This window comes from Rousettus aegyptiacus, unplaced genomic scaffold (genome assembly GCF_014176215.1).
Source record: "Rousettus aegyptiacus isolate mRouAeg1 unplaced genomic scaffold, mRouAeg1.p scaffold_m13_p_4, whole genome shotgun sequence".
Classification (NCBI taxonomy): domain Eukaryota; kingdom Metazoa; phylum Chordata; class Mammalia; order Chiroptera; family Pteropodidae; genus Rousettus; species Rousettus aegyptiacus.
In genome coordinates this window covers 123,198,467-123,216,387 of record NW_023416307.1, presented here as the reverse complement: position 1 = coordinate 123,216,387, position 17,921 = coordinate 123,198,467, and the positions used below count along the sequence as shown (strand labels likewise).

At 49.7% G+C, this 17,921-nt stretch overlaps 1 protein-coding gene across 3 annotated transcripts in view; it reads left to right on the top strand.

Annotated features, from left to right (window-relative positions):
* SLC6A6 (solute carrier family 6 member 6) overlaps positions 1–17,921 on the top strand; it is an 81,690-nt gene that overhangs the window by 41,774 nt on the left and 21,995 nt on the right. For all 3 annotated transcript variants that reach the window (XM_016141859.2, XM_016141860.2, XM_036219800.1), the window contains 4 exons: positions 488–622; positions 1,734–1,968; positions 11,794–11,926; positions 17,452–17,586. In XM_016141859.2, coding sequence (XP_015997345.1) covers positions 488–622; positions 1,734–1,968; positions 11,794–11,926; positions 17,452–17,586 — 638 coding nt within the window. The remainder of the gene's footprint in view (positions 1–487; positions 623–1,733; positions 1,969–11,793; positions 11,927–17,451; positions 17,587–17,921) is intronic.

Sequence of the window (17,921 nt, the reverse complement as noted above, 5' to 3'; positions counted from 1 at the left end):
TCACTCCTCCCCTGGCACCCACCCCCAGCTAGAGATGCCCCTCTTTTGCATCTAATCACTGCACCCTTCCTAGCTATTTCTTCTCAGCTTCCCGCCCCAGGCAGGAAGGTAGGTGAAGGTTTTAACAAGGTCAGTCTTAAGTGCTAAGCAGTCCTTGTTCAGGCAGACAGTATGGGGCAGGCAGGCAGGCTGTCGGCACAGCTTAACCGAAGGCTTAGTGGCTGAAAAAGCCTTTGATAGATTTGAAGAAGGTGAGCAGGAACACTGGGAAGGTGAGCGGGCACACTGGGAAGGTGATGCCAGCTGGACAGGTGGTTAAGGCCTAGAAAATTTTCAACCAGGTCCAAGAGTTTGGCCTTTACCTATTGTGTCCCTCACTCATTTTCTTTGATTCCGTTGGCCGGGAGGGCTTGGGAGCAAGCACCTGCAGCCTCCACTCCTGTGACAGCCACAGCCTGACCCTCACCCCACTCTGCTCTCTTCACAGGTGCATTTCTCATACCATATTTTATTTTCCTATTTGGAGGTGGCCTGCCTGTGTTTTTCCTAGAGGTAATCATAGGCCAGTACACCTCCGAAGGGGGCATCACCTGCTGGGAAAAGATCTGCCCCTTGTTTTCTGGTGAGTATGGGACAAAGATCACCCTGGGCCTGGTGTTCATTGGTTCAGCAAATTTTTACTGAGCACCTGCCCGTTACATTGACGCCTCATGCAAGTTACTTGGCACTCTCTCTGCCCAATAAAACATAGCAGCCAGCAAATGATACATGCGATGCTGCTGCCCATAGTAACTGCTCAATACGTATTGATTGTTCCCACCTTTCTGGGTAGTTGAAGGATATAGAAGCTAGCAACTGCTTCACAGTATAGTACAGAAGATAAGCACTAAGATTTAAGAGACTTTCTGTCTGGACTTAAATCCCTATTCCTCTTCTTGCTAACTCTTGTGACTTTGGGAAAGTCATTTAATCTCTTTGCGCCTGTATTTCCTCATCTATAAAATGGAAATAATATGCTTACTTCATAGAGTTACTGTGAAGACAAAATGACATAGTCATGTAAAAGTGCTTTGTATATGTAGTAAGCCCAAAATTAATAGTAGCTTTCTTTATTATTATTATAACATTTAGTTCTATGTCTAGTACCTAGTATGTGTTCATAAGATAATACTGTTATGATTATAATTGGCAAGGAAGGGAGGATGTGTGTCTATTTATTCAGTCATCTGTATTAATCTGTCTATCCATCCATCCAATCTTTCTTCATTATTCAGGCTGTCCGTTCATTCATCTATCCATCATCCGTCATCCATCTATCTACCCATCAACTCATTCATCCATCCATTAATCTTCCAACCAATCACCAGCCATTCATCTACCCAACAAATCAAATGTCCATTCATCAATCCAACATCAATCCTACCCATTTAACTATCTATTGGCCCATCTAACCATTCATCTTACCATTTATCAATCTACTCCTCATTCATTGATCTATCCCTCTCCATGCATACTTTGATTCATCCAACCATCCCATCTAACAGTCCATTCTTTCACCTATCCATCTATCCATTCATCCAGTCATCCATTCATTCTACAAATATTTATTGGTCACTGTTAAAGGGCCTCCTCTGGCCTCAGGCCATGGGATGCCATTTTTTTCCATTTGAGTATGTGGACATGGTGGGTCTGGCCTCCCTCCTGATGCTTATCTCGCTTGCCCACACCTGCAGGCATCGGCTATGCCTCCATCGTGATTGTGTCCCTCCTGAATGTATACTACATCATCATCTTGGCCTGGGCCACATACTACCTGTTCCAGTCTTTCCAGTCGGAGCTGCCCTGGGCGCACTGCAACCACACCTGGAACACACCCTCTTGCTTGGAGGACACTATGCGCAAGAATAAGAGCCTGTGGTTAACCCTCAACACCAGCAACTTTACCTCCCCTGTCATCGAGTTCTGGGAGTAAGGCTGGCCTCACTAACGAAGGAGGGAGGGTGTGGGTGGGGGCAGAGAGGACAACCCACTTCCTCATCTTCTCCCCAGGGATGTGGGAGTCACTATCCTGGGGTAGGGTAGCGGGGAGGGGAAGGTAGGTGCAGATTTGAAGTTAAATCTATGCCGTCTCTATGCCTTTGGTCTCAGACAGGCCTGGAATCGAATCCCAGTACTGCCATTTTATTGGCTATTTAACCTTCGGCAAGTCTCTGCCCTGTTCTGAGCCTCAGTTTCTTTAACTGTCAGAGGGGAATCAATCACTCCTATACCCATGGGATCTCTATGAGAATTATTTCCCAAAGGCAAGTATATGTACTTATATTGTCTGAAAATGATATAGTTTCTTAATGTATTGTAGAACAAATATAGTTAGCACGTCAAACCTGTTATTGCACAGAGAAAAATGCATATATGAAGCTGAAGTAGTTACTCAACTGAAAAGGTGAGTAGATAGAGTGAAAATGTGTCAGTTAGCTTTTGCTATGTAACAACCATCCCCAAACTCAGTGGCTTTAAGCAATAACCATTTTTTAAGCTCAAGGTTCTGCTAATTGGCAGTTTGGGCTGAGCTTGGCTGGGCAGTTCTTCTGGTCTTTGCTGAGCTCTCTCATAAATAGGTCCACTGTAGGACATCAGGGAAACTCTTCTAAGGATTGGCTGGCTACTGGATGGGGTTCCAGGGTCCATATGGTCTCATCACCCAATAGGCTAGCCTAGGCTTATTTACAGGTAGTTTGGCATTTCAAAACAACAAAGGGGAAAGTCCCACTGCAGGAGCACTTTCAAGCCTCCGCTTGCATCATTTTCGTTAATGTCCCATTGACCAAAGAAAGCCACAAGACTAACCCAGATCGAAGAGGTGGGAAAAGAGGTTCTGTCTCTTTATGAGAGGAGTGGAGAATTATGGGCAATTTTTACAGTTTACCACAATATAGTCAATAACTACAGGAGTCTACAACATAGAACGAACAAGAAATGTGGAGGGGCTTGAAGTTTGGGTACCTCTTAGCTGATATATGGGGGTGCCCTTCTAACATGATGCTTGGAGGTCAATCAAAAATATATTATTAATGCATTGTTTTCCGTGTTCTTCATGAGCTATTAAATGTGGGGCTCAGCACTTGGGTGTGGCCCCCTTGATCTGGAAATAACTGAGCTAGGGCCTTGCATGGATCTTGAGAGCCAGGGATAAGGAATGCTGTTAAGGAAGCAGATAGCCGCTAATCATCATGAGATGATACTACCTCTCTTTTGTGTGTGGCTTTGCTGTTTCCAAGATGTTTCCTCTACCCCCCTTCCCCCCCCCCCCTTAGAACCTGGCCCAGGAACAAGCCCACAGGACACAGAGTTGCCTGATTGTTGGTCCCAGCCATGCTCTGGGGCCAGAGCTGGGAAATCGTAGGCAAGGTTAGTCAGCCCTCACTCTGGTGGTGCATGTCCCTGTCATGACACGTGGATCTTTCCGTATATGCTCCCAGGTCCCTGGGGCTACTTAGACTGGGCCTGGGCCTCTTTATGTGTATATATTTTCCACTTGCAGACAAAGAGGGCATTACAAGCACATTCACCACTCCCCCAGCTCCCTTCTGAAGAGCCGAGTTTACAGACAAAGACATCCGGACGCTTCATTCTTCTTGTTTGAATGGGTTCCGAGACCATAGCCCTGGCCGCTCTCTGCTGTTCCTGGCACAGCCTAGTCACCCAGAACCTGCCCAACCCAGGACACTGGCATTCAACCAGCCACTCGGACGTGCCTACTGGGGCCTTGTTGCCTTGGGTTTGGATTGACTGCCTGGGTTTGAACCCTTGCTCTGCCACTTCTAACGCAGGCAGATGCCTTCACCTCTCTGGGCCTCAATGTCCTCACCTGTCCCTGGAGAGATCATAGCATTGCCCTCCCAGGGTTGTAAAGCTACCCTAAGTTAAGGTAATCGTGCATGGCCAACCCTGAGAACATGCGCGATAAATACGGACCATTGTTATTTATTTAGTGTCCTTATAGAGGATAAATCTGCTCCCCAGAGGCGTTTGGAACTCGAAGTGATATGGCCTTCAAAAGGACTAAGAATGGCCCCCTCTCATATGCCCATATGGTCCCCCCTATTGCGAAGAAGCTGGCCTCTTTGTTTGTCTCCCTGCCATCTTAGGTCTGAGGGCTCTTGAGGGGGAAGCTCAGGGGAGGGATGAGGTCCTCAGGGTGTCTAGTCCTCACCCATATTTCTCCCCTGCCTGTCCTCCAGACTGGGCCCTATATTAGGGGATTCTAGGTCTCCTGCCTACCAGAATCTCCATTCTGAGTGCCCCAGCTCCCTTTCCTGGCCCAGACTGACATTTAGATAGTGTTTATCTTTGCAAATTTCCGGGCCCAGCAGGCACCTTCCCAAGCCTTACATGATCCAGATGGACTTGCTCCGTCTGAAGAGTGCTGGCCCTCTGCCTGACGCTCACTTCCCATTCCAGCCTTCACACTGCCTCCTCCTGGGTTTTGCAGAGCATTGTGAGACCACCTGAACATCCACAAATAACTTGCCTTCTTTCCAGAACCCTGTGGAGAACTGGGGTCCACAGAGGAGGAACCTGGAAAGTGGGCTTAGGCAAGAGGACCAGGCCTGCCACCTATGTGAGCAAAGAGACTGAGGCCAGTGAGCTGGGCCAGGGGCTTCAGGTCAGTGCAGCCCTGGGCCAGGCACTGTGGGTGAGAAGGGCCCAATCACCTGTCTTCAAGAGCCTTCCCTTCTCTTGGGCATGAAGGAGGGGAAAGGAAGATAAATAATATGGATGACTGACTCACATGAACATTGTGCCAGGGTCTTGCCTCTAGTCTTTCATTTCATCTTTGCAGAGCCCCTTTAAATAGGGAAAATATCTAGGAATCTAGGAATTCACAGGTTCAATTCACAGGTCCTTTTGGCTGTCCCTTTAAAGTACATCCACTTACACGGCAACCCCCCTCCTCCTCGCCTTGGGACCCCCATCATCACTCTCCCAGACTCCAGCACTGATCTCTCATTGCTCTCCTTGTCTTACCCTTGCATCTCTGCAATCAGTTGTGAATCCAAACATGTCATTTCTCAGCTTAGAATCCTCTTCTGGCTTTTCCCACAGTGTGACCTTATGTAGCCAGAGAGGATTTTAAGTGTTTTAGTACAGTAAGTGCTCACTGAGAGCTGATTCTTATTAATTTCATGTCCACATCCACTTAACTGTGTAGCATGGAGCAGCAAGTCACTACCTCTCTCTGGCCTTGTTTCCCTGTCTACAGATGGAGGGGCCATATGAGCTGGTGTTGAGGGATGAGTAGGAGCTCACAAGGCTGAGGGAAAAGAGAAAAGACATTCTGGGCAGAAGGAACATCCCATGCATCCTGAAAGCATGAGTATTTGGGAACAACAAGTCTTTGGTTTGGCCAGAGCATAGGACATATGGGGCCAGGGAGAAGGATCAAGGCCTCACATATTAGGCTAAGTTTGAGCTTTGTTCTCTTGAAGGGGAACCATAGAAGGTACACAAGAAGGGAAGTGACATGATTAGATCTGTTTTCTGGATGTTGCTCATGGAACAACACACTGGTGAGAGAGAGGCTGGAACATGTATTAAGCACTAACTGTACACAGGGCTTCAGAGGGCTCAGCTGTCAGTGGGTCTGGGTCCCCTCACAGTGAAACTTAGCTTATATGATTTTACATGGAAATAGCCACCAACTTTGCAGCCATTAGCTCCAAGGTTTCCACTGAGAAAGGCTCCCTGTAACATTATTGAGATATCACAGCTACAGAGCAGTAAGGATCTCTCAAAGGCTGGTGTCCAGGCCCCTTGAGGGAAATCCCAATCCCAGCCGTTGTTTCCCTTCACTTCTCTTACTTGCACTAGATACACAGGTCCCTGAGCTGTCCTTTCCTTTGGCAAATGATGCTGCTGATGGGTGCTCAAGAGCTCCCTGGAATCAAGATAACAAGGCACTGTGGGAGCTGAGACTTTCACTTGGCCCACAGGAAAAGACCTTTCACTTGGCCCACAGGAAAAGACCTTGTTGATCATCCCTGTCCTGCTCTTTTTATGAAAGGAGATTACAGTAGAGAGCAGTGAGTGATGCTGCTATTCCTCAGAGTAGAGAGACTGACCCTGGCTCCCACATGTCCCAGCTGCATGACCTCGGGACAGTCACCTCATCTCTCCAAACCTCAGAGATAGCATGATCCCAACACCTTAGAGCCTGGCTCAAGTGTTAAAAAGCTAAGACAGGGCCACCTGGCATAGCTTATTAGGTAGGGCACAGAGGTTAAGTGACGTGCTCGAGGTTACATAAGCAGCTAGACGTAGCAAAGCTCCCAGCCCTGACCTCAGACACTGGACACCACCTCCATTGTCTGTGTCCCCACCAACTGTAAGTCCAGGGCAAGTCCGCGGTCACAGGTAATATTGTACCATGTGTATGTGACCCTATTCCCCCACGCCTACCCCATCTACAACGCTAAAGTGCCATTTTCAACAGGGGCCAGTGAGATGCCCTTTACCAGGTCCCTGTGAAAGCCACCTGGGCCCCTGAGACAATCATTACATCCTAGCTTTATAATTTAATTCTGAGTCGCTCTGTGATGGGGAAGCAGAGCTGCTGCCCCTGGTCAACTTTGTCCTGCTCTGGGGTCACCTCTGTCCCGAGGGTCCTACTTCACCCCCAGGCCTGGAAGACAGGCAGGGCCAGATCTGGCCAAATGCCCTCCATCAGGCTGGAGCCATGCTTTCCTCCTCAGTTCCTCTAGAGCCCCCTGGGAGCTCAGCACGTATCATTAGACTTTATTAGAATCAAAGAAATGAGTCATATTTGCAAACAAGCCCTACTCAGCCAATCTTCCTCTGCAGCTGTCGGAAGGGGGAGGCGGGGGAGAAAGGCTTGTGCGGCCCATGCTCAGGGCGGACGGGCTCTTTTATAATTGTTGCTTCTACCAGTCTCCAGGGAAGAGCCATCGCCAATAAATGGCTGGCCGACAGTCAAAAGGAAACGATTTGGCCCACTCGGAGGACGTATTTACATCTCTGAGTGCTGGCTGGACGGCAGCGGGGTGGCCGACTGAAAACAGACGTCCAGGCAATTCTTTTTTGGATCCCACCCTGGAATGAATCATTACTATTCTTGGACAAGAATGCAACTCACCTCTGCATCTCCTCTGTCTGTAAGAGAGATGCAGGGAAGTTTGGGATGCTGGGTGCCCTTTGGCAGTGTAGGGCAGTGTAGGACTCGGCACACGGGTAGCTGGCCCCCAAGGTGGTATCAGAAAAAAGGAACCAGGCCCAGGGCCAGAGTTGATTTTTATCTGGGTAATTTTGGGTGAATTCCCGAACCTCTCTGAGCCTCAGTTTCCCCATCAACCTAATGGGTATAATTGATTTACTCAACTAATGTCTATTGGGCACCTACTATGTGCCAGGCACTGCTCTGGGTCCAGCAGTGATGAAGAGAGCCACAGGTCCTGCCTCCTTGGAGATGTCATTTTAGTAGGACAAATGGACTTTAAATAGATAACACGAATACAATTATAATAGAAAAGCGATGATAAGTGATGGAAAATAAAGCCAGGGCAGAGGAATGAGAGTGACCAGGGATGCTTTTTACATAGGCTGCCTTGGCGAAGTGGCTTTTGAACAGACACCTAAAGGGGGGTGGCATGTCATGTAATGAGTAGCTGAGGGAACAGTCACTTCCAAGATTCTGAAGCAAGAGCCTGTTCCACCTATTCTGGGAACATTCCAGAAGCCAGCATGGGGAAAAGAGGAAGTGAAAGGGCCGTATGGGAGATGAGGTTCGAGATGGAACAACCCACTGTACATACAGCTTGTCCTGGACATACCTTATTTACACCTGTGGTCCTGGCATCATTATTAATAGGCACCACCCTCATTCTTTAAGGGCTCTGAATCTGAGTGACAGAGTGTTTTGTCACATATTCAGGGAGGCAAAAAGGAGTGGGGTCAATCAAAAGGACCTCGCTGGCCAGGTATGCGGGAGCCATGGGGGGATGTAGAGCAGAGGAGGGGGTGAACTGACGTGGGTATTCGCAGATTAATGGGAACAGACCGAGGACAGAAAGACCAGTGAGGAGGCTGCTGAAATAGTCCTGGGAAGCAGTGGGGGCCCAGAGAGTGGTGGTAGCAGTACTGGGGAGATGTGGCCCGATTTGGGGTAACTCGTGCAGTCTCCTGTCATCGATAAGGGGTAGTACATCGTGGCAGTGCCTTGGAGCACAGCACTCCCATGTAGCGCAGGGGGGAGGCCCAGGTGACTCTAGTCTGCTGAGGCCATGGGGGTCTGACAGGGAAGGGACTTGTGGGGGGGGTTCTTCAAAATGGGTCCCCTCAAAAAGGGATTCAGATGGACCTACACACTCTCTGGCCTCCACAGCTACCCTTGTGATGTCCTTGGAAAGAATGTCGGTCATTTTGGCCCCAAGCCCACATCAGGCTTTGTTATGACAACCCTGATTGATGAGACATATTCATTCCATTCCTAGAATGTCAGCCTGGCCTATTACAAACATTTTCTAGAATTTAAAATAATTTGTATAAAGGCGATATGTACACATTAAAAACATTTGATAATGAAAAAAAATGAGTCCCCCTCCCCGCGTCCCTGCCACTGGCTCCCCTCCCCTTCGGCAGCGACAAAACCAACGTCTTTTATGCCCTGCCAAAAATAGCCTGTGCGTGTTCAAACACAGTGTGCATCCATCCCTTTTTACACAATAGGGAGCATGCCATGTATGGTGCTCCTTGCCTTGCTTTGTTCATTTATTTATCTCCAGGATGGAGTTCCTTATCAGTATCCAGGGAGCTTTTCCACTTCGCATTTCATTGTGTCTTCTCCGTGCCTACTGAGCCCCTATCGATGGCCGTTTGGGTGGTTTCCAGTCTTTTGCTCCTACAGAGAGCGTTGTGGGGTGGACCCTGCCTTTGACCATGCATGCAAGTGTAATTTTAGGCGGGGGAGAGTCTTGGGAATGGAATCGTTAGGTCAAAGAAAACATGCCTTAAAATGTCACTGGAGATGTTACAAGTTGATGGCCACCAGTAACAGAGAAGCAAATTATGACTCGGTTTCCTTGTTGTGGCCTCCATAATGGTCAGTTGCGCAGAGCAAGCCAATGTGACAGCCTCTCATTTGTAGTGGGCACCACTGGTTTGCCCAACACGATGGCGGGAGAAGTCAGAAAAATGTCAGTGAACTGACTGCAGGTTTGGTGCTATCAGAATACCAGCTCCGGGGTTTTAAGCTTTTTGGCCAACTTGTCCTTAAGAAGGAAAGAAAGCTTGTCTTATGACTGGGCACCTCTTCAGCATTAGCTGAGAACCCACTGTGTGCCTGCCTGTGAGATTCTTGTCCTTGGGATGTCTAGAGTCTGGTAGACAAGCCAGATTTGTCACCCAATGGTGATATCCAGTGTGACAGGACAGCCGGGGACTCTACAGTTAGTCATCTGTGGAGCATCAGGGAAAGCTTTTCTGGAAGCACAAGGACGTGTACTTGGCATTGGAGAGGGTGCAAAGGTGTGGAGGTGGAAAAGTGCTATCCCTGACTCTCCCCATTCACAAGGGAGCTTTGGGCTGCTGCCCAGCATGCTCTAGTCCTTCATTGAAGGCGCCAAGCTCTAGAGGCTGCATAGGGAAGGGCTTTTTGTTCTAAAGCTGGTGCAGCCGCCAGATCCACATGCTTGGCAGGGCCTCAGCCAGGATGCAGTTGGCCGCCAGCCCTGCCTTATGGGGATGTCCGTGTCCCCCTGCCCTGAGGCTCTAGGCGACCCTGGCCTGGGCCCGTAGCAGGGACTGGAGACAGTCTTTTTAAGGTTTAGGCTGTATTTTCTCTGTGAATCAGAGAAGCAGTTAGGTGGAGTCCAGAAGACACTGGCTTTTGGACTAAGATGGGCCTGGATGTAGAGGGGCAGCTCTGCCTGTGCCTCTGTGGGCAGTTTGATCCTTCAAGCTTCATTTTCCTCATCTGTAAAATGGGGCAAACAACTGCTAGTCCTTGGATCAGATGAGATAAGTTGAAAAACATCGTTGGTGTCATCATGAGCACACATCGTCCTAGGTGCCAGTGGGGAGCCCATTGATGTTGGGGTGACCAGCAAGAAAAGACAAAGGAAAGCTGCCCCTTCTTGAGGTTTGTTAGTGGAAATATTTCATGGATTGATCTAGAGTGACATACAAACTTGCTGTTCACTCCAGTTGAGTCCTTTAATTCATTCACTCAGCAGGTATATCTTGAGGTCCTACTATGTGCCATGTGATGTTCTAGGTACTGGGAGCATAGTAATGAACGAAAGAAAGGCCTCTCTTGAATGCCAGTGAGATATGGGAATCTCGGATTTAGTCAAGGTCCTCATGTTGAAGCTTCTCTGGAAAAAAAAAAAAAAAAAAAGGCAATGAAAAAGCGTTCTGACCCAGTGGGCATTCTGAGTTCCAGAGCCCTGACCATGGATAACGCCCCACAACTGGCTGAGAGCTTGGGATGGTCTGGAAGCCTTTCCCAGCACCATCCTGGGCTGCTCAGGATGTTCATGTTTTACAGAAGAGAAAACTGAAGCACGAGTCACACTCTTCTCTCTGTCTATTCTGCTCTGCTCAAAAGTGTGGCCCTCAAATAGTGAGCAGACTTTCGTTAGAAGAAAACCCAGCTTCTCCCAGGGGAGCATGAGCACCTTGTTTCCCATGGTCTGCGGCCTGACGATTCGGTGGGCAGGTGACCCCGATGGACTGACTAGTGGGCAGGGTCGATGTCCCTTTGCTCAATGTGGCTGCCCTTGGTCATTGCAACATCAAGCAGAGCCCCAGGACAATGGGAACTGTTTCTGGGCATTGAGTTGTGTGATCTTCTCGGCTGTCAGCACACCATGCTGCCTTGCCCTGACGTCTGCCCCTCAGGAGTGTGTCTGTGAGTAGGTGCTCATGTGCGTCAGCAAGGTTCTTGGACTGCTATGCCCTGTGATGCTGGGAAGGGTTGATGGCTGCCCCGTGCTGATTGTCCTTCAAACAGTCTACCTGCCTCCTTCTGAGACCTTTACAACCCTAGAAGGGAAGAGGGGAACCGGCACTGCTTAGGTGCCAGGAGCTGCTCTGGGCCTCTCCGCGTCACAAGGGTAACATCTCAGGCTTCTTGAGGGCTGGCTACAACCCCAGACCCTGTACTTAGTGTAGGTAGTGTGGGTTTTCTCCTAACAACAAATCTGAATAAGGAAGTGGTGGGTATTCTACCGCCACAGACAGAACACTGCCCCCTTAAGGCTCACATTTTAGTGAGAGATCCAGATAAGAAATGGGTGGCTAAAATAAAAGAGGCATGGGACAACATGTTAGCTATTCTCATTTTATAGATGAGGGGACTAAGGTCTGGGAGGGTTGGGTAACTAGCCCAGTCAATGATTACACAGTGGAGCCAGGTTTGAACCCAGTGAAGAAGGGTCTGCTGAGAATCGGTCACATGGGAATCAGTACCCATTTTACAGATGAGGAAACTGAGGCTTAGGGGTTTATTTAACTTGTCTGAGGCCAAGCTGGGTTGAACCCAGGTTTGCCTGATTTAGGAGTCCGAATTCATCCCCTGGTTGACCTCCTTACAACTCTGTGATAGGGGTTAGTTATTTCCTGAGACCAGTGGACATTCCAGGGCCTGGAGAGGACAGGTGATGTGTGCAAATGCAGCACCTGAGCCAGGATTTGAACCAAAGCCTGTTGGAGTCCAGGTCTCTGTTCCCCCTGCCCAGGGGTTGGGTCCCGCTGACTTGTGGCTCTGCTTGATTCAAGGCGCAACGTGCTGAGCTTGTCTTCTGGAATCGACGACCCCGGCTCGCTGAAGTGGGACCTCGCTCTCTGCCTTCTTTTCGTCTGGCTTGTCTGTTTCTTCTGCATCTGGAAGGGCGTCAAGTCCACGGGCAAAGTGAGTTGTTCTTCTGTTCTTCCCCTGCCTTATGGCTATTGGCCCCCTCAGCAAAGAGTTCTTCTTGCCCCATGGGCCTCTCTGCCAAAACCGGTCCTGACCTAGGAATGGGTGTGGGCTGCTTAACCTGTCTTCTGAAAGCAAGTCAAACCCTGGTTTGTAGCATTTCCCAATTTTGTGATGTAAAGACGCCCACCATGTCTGATTTCAAGTTATTAATGGTTTAACAACCAACTCGCAAAATTCCTGAAAATTGAATAGTCACCTCCCTCGAGCCTGTGCAAGTTGCTGCACGCCGCTGGTCCCCATGTCAAGGTGTTGCTGGTAGTGCAAATGCTAGCCGATAACTAAGTGTTGGGGTTGTGACAGATAAGTTAAGCTGGTCATGAGTGTTTCGGCAACTCTGTTGTTAATTACCAGTTCTTAACAGACAACATGGACCCTTGCTTTGCAAAGTATGCCCTGACCAGCAGCATCAGTACCTGTGGGGGCTTTTCAGACATGCAGACCTGTGGGCCTGCCCCGGCCATACTAAATCAAAACTTGCATTTGAACGGGAGCCCAAGATAATCCAAATGCATTTTGAAGTTTGAGAAGCACTGATGTGAATTTTTGCTGCTAAGTCAGATTCACTGAATTATCTTACCACTAACATTTTAGCTGGTAACTAAGATGTTCCTCATTAAGGAAAGCTTTCACTGATGATTAAGTCATTCGCTCATAACCAAGACGTTAGTTGTTAACCAAAGTGTTAGCTGTAACTGAACTATTTGCTCCCAATTAATATGTTATAGGATGACTAGGGTGTTAGCTATTAACACACGCAGTAGCTGATAATTAAAATGTTAGCTTATAATTAAGGATTTAGGCATACACTAGTATATATTGGCAGGAAGAAAAATGTTAGCCTGTAACTAAAATGTTCCATGTTAACAATTAGAGCTGAATAATTACCTGGAAGCCAAGAGACTGTGACTCTGATAGCATGGCTGCTCTGATGACAAGCTCAGGGCAGAGGAGTCTGTTGTGGCCAGCAGTGTGGGCCTGAACCCAAGGCACTAAGCCGTAGGGAAGGTGTTGGCTTGACCTGTCTTTACAAGTCCCTCTATCATTTCTTCTGTCACTTGCATCTTGATAGAGGAAAAATCTCTAAGATTAAAAAGTCACCGAAGGTCAGAAGTGTACGTTAAAGTGGCATTTGAGGTACAGCAGTGGGTGGTGGCAAAGTCATGTGGAGAAGATGCCTCGAGTGCACCAGAGTTTAGAATTAAGGACCATATTCTCCCGGCTGAAGAGCCCCTTAGGCGAAATCGCAGATCTGAACAGATCCCAGCAGTTACTCTGGGCATCTGCTGGGCAGTATCTGGATGCCTCGGTTGCAGAGGCAGAATGGGTGCCTGTGAGAGTGCCACGCTCTCTTCCCGTTTCTCAGGGCATAACCACCCTGTGACCCTAAAACCCAATCCAGAAAGGAAGCAGGCCAGGCTTCAGAAATCTTCCCCCACATATCCCTCGCTTACAGCATTCCCCCAGAACTGGCAGGAAGAGGGTAGCTCGGGTTATTCCCACAGCTCCCTGAAGCTCATCCATCCGTGGTCTCCCATTTCATTACCACCTCTCTTTAAATGAGGGAACCGAGCTGGAAGAGGTGAAGCGACCTGTCCGAAGACAGTTCCGCACCTCTGAGCCTCAGTTTCCTCATCTCGAAAATGGGTGGTAGCAGGGTTAAATGAGAGTGCTCAGCACCCAGCACAAGCTGTGGCACAGACTGTGTAGCAAGCACCAGTCCCTTCCTCACCCTGCCTCTGTTTCCCCGCACAGAGGGGTCAGTCTCTCAGGACGTTTCTGTGGAGCACTGGTGCTGAGCAATGCTGAAGACATGACCATTTACTTATGTACTTGTATGTTTTGAGCCTCTTTATCTGCCAGGAATGGGGCAGGGGACAACAAAACAGACAAAAATCCCTGTGGTCCAAGAGCTTGACAGAGCATCAATTGTAACAAGGAAAATGTGTAAAATATCTAGAAGTAAGATAGTGACAAGAACTATGGGAAAGGATAACGCAGCAATGGAGAACAGGGAATATTGGGTGCAATGTTAAATAAGGTAGTCAGGCAAGGTTCACCAAGGTGACCCTGGGCAAAGATCTCAAGGAAGTGGTGGGGCAAGCCATGTGGATATTTGGAGGAGAAAGAATTCCGGGGAGAGAGAATGGCTCATGCAAAGGCCCTGAGCTGTATCTGACCGAGACCCCTGAGGAGCCTCCAGTCTAATAGAGGAGGCTGATGTTTACCAAGAACAGCAAGCAAAGTTTGAGACACAATGGAGCAGACAGGAGAATAGAATCAGCACAAAAAGCAGAGAGTTCCAGGGTACAACCGTAGCCAACTGAAGACGTGACTTGCCAAAGGTCCCTCTAGTTTGCCCCTAGAGACATCTCCAGTGGCTCTGGGCCCCTGAGGGGCAGGCGTGGTTCCCAGAACAATAGCAGGGCCTGGGCCAGCCCAAAGAAGCCAAGATAAACACACTTAGGCTCACGCTCCACTGGCCTGCCCTTCTGCCTGCCCGCCCGCCTGCCCGCCTGCCCATCCACCACCAGCCATGGCTTCCAGCTCTAGCCACAGATCAGATTTGTAACCACCATGGTCCAGGAAAATGACAAAAAGTCCAGACCCCCACCCAGGATGTACAATCCTGTGGACCCATAGAGGACATAGCCCAGGCATGTCCCGAGGCTGTGCCTCTCCATCGCCAGCCTCCAGGACAGCTCTTCTGTCCAGAGCTTAGAAGTAAAGCAGGGGTGGCAATCAGAGCGAGACCTGGTTTTGGGTCTCAGATCTGTCCCACCACAAGCTACATGACTTTGGGTGAGTTCCTTTCCCTCTCTGAGCTTTGTTTTCCCCTTGCGTGAAATGAGTTAGTTATGCCATTCCTCCCCTCCACACACAGTGGGGTGTGGGTTGGATCCTCAGGGCCTGCTTAGGTATTGGGCACTGACCCATGGCCCCACCTGCCCAGGCCTTCGCCCCTGAAGGAAGCTCAGGGCAGCAGGAAACTAGCCCATTTCCCTCCTGCCTGTGGGCTACCTTCTCCCCACTGTCCCCAGAGGATGAGGAAGAGTTGTCCTTGGAAGTTTCCAGGGCAATTGGGCCACAGGGCATTTGGGTCGAGGGCTCAGAGGAGCCACAGAGGTTTGCCAGGAAGAGTGGAAAACTACCATGTTCCGTGGCAAGGCCTGCTGGGCCACCGCCAGAGGCCTACTGGCGGCGGTTGGCACCAGCGTCTCCCGCAAGGATCCCGGGGGAGTCACGGAAAAGTTGAGAGAATGGCTCTCAGGGGCTTGTCCTCAGAGCAGCAAACTCTGCAAAACAAGGGTGGCTTTGCGAAGAGGCAGCGGAAGGGAGGCTGTGACCATGTGGAGCTGTCCTGTTCTGATGTGGGGAAGAAAACAATAATACGCACCACACACCGGATCCTGACACTAGCTGGCCTTGATCAGATCCCACCTCCGCCACCGACTAGATCTGTAACCCCAGACAGCTGACGTCACCTCTCTGAACCTCAGTTTCCTCATCTAGAAAATGCAGGTAACAATAGCGCCTACCTCTTCAAGTTGGGGAGCATTAAATGAATTAACTAACACAGGTAAAGCTCTTAGGTAGTGCCTGGCACACAGTAAGTGCTACCTAAGTGCTTGTTAAACAAATTTAATACGGGAAAACAAGGGAAGCCACCCCCCTCCCCTGGTGGTGTCCTGTGTCCCTGACACAAAGCCCTCTGGCCGCGGCCTGATCGTCCAGCCCAGTGGGGCCCAGCCAGCTTTGAAGTAGCTGCTCTCTGGGGACGGCCTGCTGTCAGCAGCTATTGTTCAGCAGCCCCGGGCGTGGCCCATGGCAGGGCCCAGAGGTGGGAACTGGTCAGGGAGCCTGTGCGCAGGAAGGGAGGAGTAGCCTGTGGGGCACTTGGTTTTCTTCTTTCACCCCTTTTGGGGCTTCCTGCCCTGCCCCCACCCGCCACGTCTGCCTCTTGTCCTTGGGAAATGGTGAGGGTTCTGGCCTCAGGAGAAGAAAATTAGGGCGACTGGGGACACTGAGGCCCAGAGGGTGAAAGGGTGTCCAGGGAGGATGCAGCAGAGGCAGGAATAGGACGCAGCGCCTTCAGATCATCAGGAGAGTGCTCCCGCTAGGCTTTGTTGAGGGCTCGCTGTGTTCCCAGCATTGAGCATTTCCTCCCAAGCTGCCCAGCTGGGAGGTGGCAGAGGTGGGGAACAGAACCCCAGGCTGGGCGACCCCCAGTTGGTCCTCTTGGCCACTCCGCCCCCAGACCCCCCTTCCCAAGGGAACCTCTGCGCTCTTCTGGTTCAAGCCTCCTATTTCACAGGTGGGGAAATAAAGTGCAGAGAAGGACAATACCTTGCCCAAGGTATTGCAGTAAGCCGGTCCTGAGCCCGCGCAGACTTCAGCCTTCCTCTGGTCTTTGGGAAGGTGAAATAAACTGCTAGATGTGGAAGGGCTTTTCACTGCTCTGTGTTTGTTATCTGAAGGCAGGCTCTTCATGGTGAAGAAAGAGGTGGGAAAATCCATCCACAGGAATTGAAGCCACAGGAAGTTTGGAGACCAGTGCTTTCAGAACAGGAGAAGCAGAGAAAGTAGGGTAGGCCCTTGGGGATGGGAAGGCCCAGCTCAGGTCATCTCTGGTACTCATCTTGTATTGACCTTGGTCTGCGTGGGATGTGTCATGTGACCCAGAGAAGGCCTTGGGCATCCCCTAGCTCCAAGGAAGTGAAGGCCTTCCCCATCCCGGCTGTGAGGGGCTTTAGAGGCTTCATTTCCTTCCCAGAAGTTCCCGTGTGCTTCCTACAAAACCACAATGTCAACAGTAGGCCCCGTTTTTGAGAACCAAGTGCCAGGCAGGTACTGTTTTGATGGTGTTAGAGGTGTCATCCTGTTGAAGCCCCTCCTCAACTCTCGATGAAGGCCTTCTTTTACTGTTATCTCCATTTTACACATGAGGCAACAGGCCCAGAGAGGTTAAGCTTAACGCCCAAAGTCACACTACAAATGAGGGGACAGAACTGGGATTTGAACCCGCGCTTATCTGATTTTTAACCTTGAGTCATACTAATAGATATGTTAACTAACAGGAACTAAGTGCCATGTGCCAACCACTGGACTAAGCCTTTTTCATACACACTTGATAGTTTACTCTCTCATTCCATAGGAGCAGGGAGGGATTTGTTTTCTGTCTTGTCCACAACTTTATTTCTAGGGCCTAGATATTTAGTAAATATTTATAGGATTTCTTTCACTGATTTCTCAGTAAATCTATGAAGTGTAGGTACTTATATCCAGGTTACAGATGAGGCAACTATGGCCCAGAGCAGTTAAGCAACATGCCCAAGGTCACACAGCAAGTGAAACAGCAGGCTCGGCCTCAGAACCCCCACTAGCCTTGGAAAGGATGCTCGAATTTAACAGCAGCAAGTGATTCACAGTCTCCCCTGAATCCCTCTTATCCTTCACAGGTCGTCTACTTCACGGCCACTTTCCCGTTTGCTATGCTCCTGGTGCTGCTGGTTCGTGGACTGACACTGCCTGGTGCAGGCGCAGGCATCAAGTTTTATCTGTACCCCGACATCAGCCGCCTCGAGGACCCACAGGTACTTCAGAGCACAGCCTGTCCTCCCTCCTGCTCAGGGCTGTGGTTTTTGGGTGCACAAATCTAGCTGGGCATCAGCCCCTAGTACTTTTCCACTGGGCTGTGGCAGATCATTCACAGTGCTCGTGGGCTATTCCAGCTGTGTGTGTATCTTTTCATGTTGAGGACTCCTGAGGCAGGCCAATTATAGTCTAATTTAGGCACTGCGCCAGGGAAGAGAGAGAAGTCTTTCTGAACTAGTCTCTTCTCGGATCTGGCCTCTGCCTGCAGCAGCTGAGAGGGCTCTATCGTTGGAGGTGAGAGAGCTGCTGGCTTCCTTAGCCGAGGATGGAATTC